This window comes from Palaemon carinicauda, chromosome 15 (assembly GCF_036898095.1).
Source record: "Palaemon carinicauda isolate YSFRI2023 chromosome 15, ASM3689809v2, whole genome shotgun sequence".
NCBI lineage: Eukaryota > Metazoa > Arthropoda > Malacostraca > Decapoda > Palaemonidae > Palaemon > Palaemon carinicauda.
Window position 1 is genome coordinate 129,747,493 of NC_090739.1, and position 10,000 is coordinate 129,757,492.

General features: G+C 34.2%; 1 protein-coding gene across 2 annotated transcripts in view; it reads left to right on the forward strand.

Annotated features, from left to right (window-relative positions):
* Positions 1–5,221: 5,221 nt before the first annotated feature.
* The window catches only part of LOC137654743 (uncharacterized), a 156,342-nt gene continuing 151,563 nt past the window's right edge, over positions 5,222–10,000 (forward strand). For both annotated transcript variants that reach the window (XM_068388660.1, XM_068388661.1), the window contains exon 1: positions 5,222–5,506. In XM_068388660.1, the coding sequence (XP_068244761.1) occupies positions 5,464–5,506 (43 nt within the window). In that variant the 5' untranslated portion in view covers positions 5,222–5,463. The remainder of the gene's footprint in view (positions 5,507–10,000) is intronic.

Below are 10,000 nucleotides of genomic sequence, written 5' to 3' on the forward strand. Positions count from 1 at the left end.
TCCCAGAATCAATTAATCATTTCCAGCGCTTTACATTAAAGTTTAAAATCCCTGCAAGCTTCACAACTTTACGATTAAAATTATGGCTGTATGGTTGATGACGGGAATTTGACCTTTTGCTTGACCTTGATCTTGGACTCGACCTTGACCTTCGACATTTACAGCTCTTTATGTAATAGTTTAAAATCTCCGCAAGTTTTTTGATTTTACAATTAAAATTGTGGCCGTTTGGTTCATGACGGGAATTTGACCTTTTGCTTGACCATGACCTTGTACTTGACCTTGAACTTTGACCCTAACTGCTCTTTAGGTAACAGTTTAAAATCACTGCAAGTTTCATTATTTTACTATAAAAATTGTGGCTGTATGGTTGATGACGGGAATTTGACCTTTTGCTTGACCTTGATCTTGGACTCGACCTTGACCTTCGACATTTACAGCTCTTTATGTTTAAAATCTCTGCAAGTTTCATAATTTTACAATTAAAATTATGGCCGTATGGTTCATAACGGGAATTTGACCTTTTGCTTGACCCTAATGTCAACCTTGACCTTTGGCCTTTACAGCTCTTTATGTATCAGTTTAAAATCCCTGCAAGTTTCATTATTCTACGATTAAAATTTTGACCGTATGGTTGATGACCGATATTCGACCTTTTGCTTGACCATGTCCTTAGACTCGACCTTGAATTTCAACCTAGGCATGTATTAATTGGCGTGGATTTTCATACACTCAAATATAATCAAGTTTGAAGTCTCTGTGACAACGATGTCCAAACTTATGGCTGATTACGTGAATTTGACATTTTGCTTGACCGTGACCTTGACCTTTGACCTTGACCTTTCAAAATTTAATGATTACCAGCTTTTTACACAGCTTTTAATCCCTGCAATTTTCAATACCCTCCGATTAAAAATTGTGGTCAGGAAGCTGTTCACAAACAAACAAACACACAAACAAGGTGTAAAACATAACCTCCTTCCAACTTCGTTGGCGGAGGTAATAAAATGGCTCCTGCTAAACATGGCTATGCTACAGAGAGGAAACATTTCTGAAGCCTTGGAGTTTATAGATAATACAGGGTGTCCCAAAATAATTTATACACTCTTTAGATTGTTACAACTGGTTCAATTTATTGATATTAACGCGGAAAACAGATTTTTTTTTTTTAAACATTCTCAAATTGCCCCATGTATCCTTACTTTTTCACTGTGCATTGTTTCTCTTCTGTGAATCTGTTTTCCACGGTAATATCAATAAATTGAACAAGTTGTAACAGTCCAAAGAGTGTATACATTATTTTGGGACACCCTGTATGTGTATAATCATGACTTTCTTTTTATGATGACATTGCAGCTGTTTTTTTTTTTTTTTTCTGTGATTAACATAAACAATCCGAAGATGATGTATTCTAACTATTATTTTTTCAGAACAACATCATATTCTTCATTTACTATGAAAACAAAGCTATTTTAGAAGTATTTGAATATTATTGTTTTTTTTTTCTTTTTTTTTTTTTTGTTACAATAATGATGCACTAGTTTGCATATCAACTATACAAATGTATCTATGCTACAGTAATTATTATAATACTCTTATTTTAATCAATTGATGAAACTAATTAACAAATTTCTTAAACAGTAATAAACTAAATTAGAAATTAAAAGCAAATGTATTATTATTATTACTATTATTATTATTATTATTATTATTATTATTATTATTATTATTATTATTATTATTATTATTACTTGCTAAGCTACAACCCTAGCTGGAAAAGCAAGATGCTCTAAGCTCAGGGGGCCCAACAGGGAAAATAGCCCAGTGAGGAAAGGAAACGAGGCAAAATCCATATTATCTCATTTACTCAACCTGTCATAAACAACTGGGCTATTTATCTTCGTCTATCATCGCAAGGAAATTCTTGTGTCTAGAATTTACAATTAATTTAAGAACATCTAATATTTTTCTTCAATTAATAAACGTTATGTCCTATTCCTTTAAAACTAACATGTAAGCAATCTTCTTTGCGAATTATCATTACAAATAATCATGAGTTGATAAAATTTCATGTACTTATAATAAGGAACATTCAATTACATTATTTCGAGAGTTTACAGTTTAGTACTACTGTAACCATAAGCCATCGTCCTCCATACCTTACCATGAAGATGGTTTGGCATGCTCTTCGCACTCATCAAGAAAGATTATAGTCAATTCTTCTTAGCGAGGCAGATTTGCACCGACTCGCAAGGGTGCCCTTTTAGCTTGGAAACGTTTCCTGTTCGCTGATTGGTTGGACAAGATCATTCTAACCAATCAGGTAGCAGGAAACTTTTTCTGAGCTAAAAGGGCACCGCTGCGAGTCGGTGCAAATGCGTCTCGTTAAAAAAAATTGACTATAGTTCACCAAACTTTCAACTGAGGTCCATAAGGCACTAGAAGAGTTCGAAGACACAGGCCTACATGGCTGAGGGCTATGAGGCAGGAAGTAGGAGATGATGAATGTAGAAGCATTGATTTAAAAGCTCAAGATAGAGAAAACTCGAAGCATTGATTTAAAAGCTCAAGATAGAGAAAACTCGAAGCATTGATTTAAAAGCTCAAGATAGAGAAAACTCGAAGCATTGATTTAAAAGCTCAAGATAGAGAAAACTCGAAGCATTGATTTAAAAGCTCAAGATAGAGAAAACTCGAAGCATTGATTTAAAAGCTCAAGATAGAGAAAACTCGAAGCATTGATTTAAAAGCTCAAGATAGAGAAAAATCTGAAGCATTGATTTAAAAGCTCAAGATAAAGAAAACTCTGAAGCATTGATTTAAAAGCTCAAGATAGAGAAAACTCGAAGCATTGATTTAAAAGCTCAAGATAGAGAAAACTCGAAGCATTGATTTAAAAGCTCAAGATAGAGAAAACTCGAAGCATTGATTTAAAAGCTCAAGATAGAGAAAAATCTGAAGCATTGATTTAAAAGCTCAAGATAGAGAAAACTCGAAGCATTGATTTAAAAGCTCAAGATAGAGAAAACTCGAAGCATTGATTTAAAAGCTCAAGATAGAGAAAACTCGAAGCATTGATTTAAAAGCTCAAGATAGAGAAAACTCGAAGCATTGATTTAAAAGCTCGAGATAGAGAAAACTCGTAGCATTGATTTAAAAGATCAAGATAAAGTAAACTCGCGAAATCTAACTAAGGTCCTTTGCGTAAATAGGCCTAGGAGGAGACGATGATGATGATGATGATAATGAAGCAATAAACATTTCAAAACCCGGTATTAAATGAATACATTTATACACGTGTATTACACTCTAATGTCCTCGTCCTGAATGATGTCATGGAAAGGGAGATAATAAAGATATCTAAAGATACCTTGATTAAAGTTTAGATAAGGTCAAGAGAACGAAGATATTCAGATATGCTAAAAGTCGAATTTAAGGTCCGGAGAGCTAAAACATTCAGGTACATCTTAATAAGAGTTCAAATAGGGTCAAAGCAATGAAGATATTCCGAGATATCTTGTTGGAAGTTAAAGCAAGGTCAAAGGAATGAAAATATTCGAATTTACTTTGAGGAAAGTTTAAATCTGGTTGTGGTGGTCTATTGAAAACTTCCCTGCCTACCATCAGGCCGGACTCGTGCTCGAGACCTGTTGAAACTCGATAGTTTCTTGTAGTGTCTGCAACCTCACCATCCTTGTGAACAAAGGATGGGGGATTTGGAGGAGTCTATAGGTCTATCTGCTGAATCATCAGCATTCATTGCCTGGTCCTCCCTGGCCCCAGCTAGGAGGGAGAGGCTATGGTTAGTCTCCTCTAAGGAATTGTCCAGCTAGGCCTTGACGCTATTCCTTGCCTCTGCCATTCATGAGTTGCCTTTAAACCTTTAGGGCCTAAGCACACTGGCGACTTTGTAGAGCCACAAGTGGCTACGTTTTGTGGTGGGGATATTTTCCCCCATAGGTTCCTATTGTTTTCAAGCTTTGCTGATCACACATGTCTATGGCTCGTGACTGTGGCAAGCTGTCACTCGTCCCCGCCACAAACAGCGCATTTTGTGGCGGCGTTTTGTGGCTGGCTGTGAGCACACTAGCGACCTCTGGCGACCACATGTGGCTGCTAATCAGATGTAGTGATATCGATTTGGCGACCACATGTGGCCGGGTATTCAGAACAAAACCACATGTGGTCGCCACATGTGGTCGCAACTTTTGGGTCCAAAAAGTGGCTAGTGTGCTCTGGCCCGCAACTTTGCGCGGCCACTTGTGGTGCCACAGAGTGACTAGTGTGCTCGGGGCCTTAAAGAGAACGAATGCATTCCTATGTATCCTGATGGAAACCTGAACGAGGTCAATGGTCAGTTGATTTAACGATTCAATTTAGGGTGAAATCAGTAAACAGATCTGTTTATTTGAGGTCAAGATGACAAGCGATAAGTTATCTGGTTATCTGGGTTTTTGGGAGACGAAGAAGAGGAAAATAAGGTTTGATGAGAAGAATAATTTTGTAACAAGGAGAGGGAGGGAAGGGGAAAATTGATGAATGCACTTAGTGATTTCTTCTTTACAGACTTATTACTTAGATCTTCTTGAATATAGTTATGAAAAATGTTAGAGGAAAAAGGAGGAAAGGAGAAAGGCTTTGGTTTAAATTGTATCCAAAAGAAAGAAGAAGAAAAACAGGAAGAACGGATTTGAAAACTGCGAAATCAAAGATCGAGAGAAACCAAGAACAGACGAAGAGAAAAATCGAGATATCACGTTATGAAGAAAAACTGTGAAATGAATGATAAAGAGACACAATGAAAAGATTTACAAAGGGTGGGGTAGGAGGAGGAGGAGGAGGAGTAGAAAGATTAAGTGGCCAATGGTCTGTAAGTACGTTACAATGGAATCAGAAGAAGAAGAAGAAGAAGAAGAAGAAGAAGAAGAAGAAGAGGAGGAGGAGGTGGGTCGACTAGGATAGGGGAGGATCAGGGTTGCCAGGTTGGCCTTTTTCAGGCCAAACCTCTTAATTGTGGCATTTTTTCGTGCCAAATATCTCAATTTGGCCTTTTTGAAATTGATTGGCTATAAATGCTATATTTTTGTCCTTTTACTACTAATGTTTTGGCCTTTTAAAGCTTCCGTTATTTAAAAGTTGGCCTTTTTCTCCTTTAGAAAACCTGACAACCCTGGGGGAGGACCATCATTCAGTACATCTGTCATTAATGATATCTGGTGGCTCAGTAGGACACGAGGCTCTGTCACGGTTGAACGGACGTGCAAAATCCTCCTGATACTTAAGAATCTGATCTCGGGTAAAGGATCATTCAGGATATCTTAGAGGATCAGAGAAATAGATTCGAAAAGGAGGAATCATAGAGTGCATTCTCAAACGTTTTGAATTGTTTACTTTTTTTTTTTCGGGGAAGACGGCTTTTTTTTGCCTATTTTTGAAATATTGGAAAATTATGAATAAGTAAATATGGGCACGAAGTGTGTTTGGATTTTAACTGCCCTGAGTTTTGGTAAGTAATGTCATTTTTTTAGTTATTGTTCTTTTTTTTATATTCTATAAATGTGTTTTGTTTTAGATGCTGAATTTTTTTGCCCAATTGCTTAAACTGTTATAAATTTTGATTAGTTTATGTAAGAACAAGAGAGAGAGAGAGAGAGAGAGAGAGAGAGAGAGAGAGAGAGAGAGAGAGAGAGAGAGAGAGAGAGAGAGAGAGAGAGAGAGAGAGAGTTTTACTTTTGTCCAAGTCTATAACCATCATCATCATGTCCTCCTAAAGTCTGTTGACGCAAAGGACCTCGGTTAGATTTCGCCAGTCGTCTCTATTTTGAGCTTTTAATCAATACTTCTCCATTCATCATCTCCCACTTCACGAGTTATAGTCCTCAGCCATGTAGGCCTGGGTCTTCCAACTCTTCTAGTCCCTTGTGGAGCCCAGTTGAAAGTTTGGTGAGCTAATCTCTCTTGGGGAGTACGAAGAGCATGCCTAAACCATCTCCATCTACCCCTCACCATGAACTCTACGTATGGAACTCGAGTAACCTCTCTTATAGTTTCATTTCTAACCCTGTCGTGCCATTTAACTATCAATATTCTTCTGACGGCTTTGTTCTCTAATCTACAAAATCTGTTGGATATTGTTTCATTGACAATCTTTGACAGGCTTCATTTTTTTTTCATTTGGGCAAGAAATCTAGATCTAGGTAAGGTCTTAATGCATTGTACTTTGGCCTTTAATGTCTGTGGCCTTTTCACATAGTTTTAATCTCATTTTTTTTTTCAACTTCGTAAAGATTGGAGGGACATTTTCTCTCTTGATGAAATATTGAGGAAAGATGATACAAGCAAATCAAGTTTTTAAATGTCCTTCTGCCTTTAAACTAGTGTGTAATGGTTCGCCATAAAAGGCCTTATTGAATCTGGTATCCTTTTATTATTATTATTATTATTATTATTATTATTATTATTATTATTATTATTATTATTATTATTATTATTATTATTACTTGCTAAGCTTTAACCCTAATTGGAAAAGCAGGATGCCATAAGCCCAATGGCTCCAACAGGGAAAATAGACCAGTGAGGAAAGGAAACAAGGCAAAATGAAATATCTTAAGAAGAGTAACATCAAAATAAATATCTCCTATATAAGTTATAAAAAAACATTAACAAAACAAGAGAAAGAGAAATAGGATAGCATAGTGTGCCCAAGTGTACCCTCAAGCACGAGAACCCTAACCATGGTACAGAGGCTATGACACTACCCAAGACTAGAGAACAATGGTTTGATTTTGGAGTATCCTTCTCCTAGAAGAGTTGCTTACCATAGCTGAAGAGTCTCTTCTACTCTTACCAAGAGAAAAGTGGCCACTGAACAATTGCAGTGCAGTAATTAACCCCTTGGGTGGAGAAGAATTGTTTGGTAATCTCAGTGTTGTCAGGTGTATGAGGACAGAGGAGAATATGTAAAGAATAGGCCACACTGTTTGGTGTGTGTGTGTGTGTGTGTGTGTTTGTGTGTGTGTGTATGTGTGTGTGTAGGCCAAGGGACTATGAACCGTAACCAGAGAGAAGAATCCAATGTAGTACTGTCTGGCCAATCAATAGACCCCATAACTCTCTAGCGGTAGCTATGTGATCGAAAAGAAAAAAAAATTACCAGCTGCTTAGCATTATGTTTAAAATCTAACTTATCAAGAAACGGAGCTCAAAAGTTTTGAATTCTAAAATAGTTTGGAGAAAATTAGGAAGTATTTGCTATCTTTGTATCCAGATGGGGAGATATATCCTATATATGTCAATTGTCTAGAGTAAATATTTATGAAGCTGTTATAGATGAATCAATCTCCCCTATATGATAAAGAACTAGTACCTGACTATATGTATATATATATATATATATATATATATATATATATATATATATATATATATATATATATATATATATGTGTGTGTGTGTGTGTGTGTGTGTGTGTGTATGTATATATACACACACACACATATATATATATATACATATACATATATATATATATATATATATATATATATATATATATATATATATATATATATATATATATATATATATTATTATTATTATTATTATTATTATTTGCTAAGCTACAACCCTAGTTGGAAAAGCAGGATGCTATAAGCCTAGGGGCTCCAACAGGGAAAATAGCCCAGTGAAGAAAGGAAAAAGGGAACAATAAAATTTCTAAGAAGAGTAACATCATTAAAATGAATATCTCCTATATAAACTATATAAACTTTAACAAAACAAGAGGAAGAGAAATTAGATAGAATACTATGCTCGAGTGTACCCTCAAGCAAGAAAATTCTAACCCAAGACAGTGGAAGACCATGGTACAGAGGCTATGACACTACCCAAGACAAGAGAACAATGGTTTGATTTTGGAGTGTCCTTCTCCTAGAGGAGCTGCTTACCATAGCTAAAGAGTTTTGTATATATATATATATATATATATATATATATATATATATATATATATATATATATATATATATATATATATATATATATATATATATGTATATATATATATATATATATATATATATATATATATATATATATATATATATATATATATATATGTGTGTGTGTGTGTGTGTGTGTGTATATCATCCCATCTCTCAGGTAGGGGGAAAGAGAATAGCCATACCCTGGTGAAATAGATGTATTTAGCCGTCAGTTATGGCGGGTTGCGTACAATAGTTAGTTAATATTCATAAAAAATAGAAGGTTTAAGATGTTAATGAAAACTGCATATCTTCAATCAAATCATTATATCTAATTTTGCATATGACCTACAATCACTCATTATCTATAGTCAACTCTGTTTAGTGAGGCAGATTTGCACCGACTCGCAGGGGTGCCCTTTTAGCTCGGAAAAGTTTCCTGATCGCTGATTGGTTGAACAAGATAATTCTAACCAATTAGAGATCAGGGAACTTTTCCGAGCTAAAAGGGCACCGCTGCGAGTCGGGGCAAATGTGTCTCATTAAAATAAACTTAGTATAAATGATTTGTTTATTTATTTGATAACTTTCCTATATATCTGCTCAGTTATCCTTCACAATAAAATCGTCTAAGATATAAAATACTAGAATATATTTATTCTACAAGACAAGATGATGATATTTGCAGATGCATTTGTATATTGTTCATAAATGTATTTACTTAAACTTAATTCACATGAAATATATTCATCCTTCTCAATAAAATCGTCTAAGATATAAAATACTAGAATATATTTATTCTACAAGACAGGGCGATGATATTTGCAGATGCGTTTGTATATGGTTCATAAATGTATTTACTTCAACTTATTTGACATGAAGTATATTCATCCTTTTCAGTAAAATCATCTAAGATATAAAATACTAGAATATATTTATTCTACGAGACAGGGTGATGATATTTGCAGATGCGTTTGTATATTGTTAATAAATGTATTTACTTCAACTTGTTTTACATGAAGTATATTCATCCTTTTCAGTAAAATAGTCTAAGATATAAAATACTAGAATATATTTATTCTACAAGACAGGATGATGATATTTGCAGATGCGTTTGTATATTGTTCATAAATATACTTACTTTAACTTAATTCACATGAAGTATATTCATTAGAATTAGGTAACTAAGGGAGAAAAGAATATTATACATATGACATATCTAGTATGACGTTGTTACTGTTTTTAGAATGATTTATTGTTAATTTGTTCTCATCATTTTATTTATTTCCTTATTTCCTTTCCTCACTGGGATATTTTTCTCTATTGGACCCCTTGGGCTTATAGCATCTTGCTTTTCCAACTAGGGTTGTAGCTTGGCTAATAATAATAATAATAATAATAATAATAATAATAATAATAATAATAATAATAATAATAATAATTTGCATGTTTTGCCTTAAGAAAAAGAATAATGAGTGAAATATGATTAGTTCGATATCACTGTATTCTCTCTCTCTCTCTCTCTCTCTCTCTCTCTCTCTCTCTCTCTCTCTCTCTCTCTCTCTCTCTCTCTCTCTCTCTCTTAAGTTACTAAGTGGAAAACTAGCATAAAATGTGTTTATCGATGTCACGTATATAAATTAGAAAATTTTATATAAAGATAATTTTGCACTCGAAAATTACCGTGAAATATACGTCCTCCTTAAGATAAATACGTAAAAATTAATTCAGAAATCACTTCGTAACTTAAATGAAAATTCAAAGACCTGCAAGTCAACGTAAAAATCTCTAAGTATAAGAATAAAAGTATAACTAAAACTAGTTATATATTACTTGATAGTAATGCATACTTGAAAAAAAGCTATATAAGATTATTAGAATGAAAGTATATCACGAATTCATCTCTCCATTTTTATGCATGTAGACCATTTTCTCCTCGTGAGATCAATCGTTACCTCTGTTGTTTAGAAGAAACGGAGGTAAAATATAAAGAATCTATTGTGTTTTCTAATTCAAA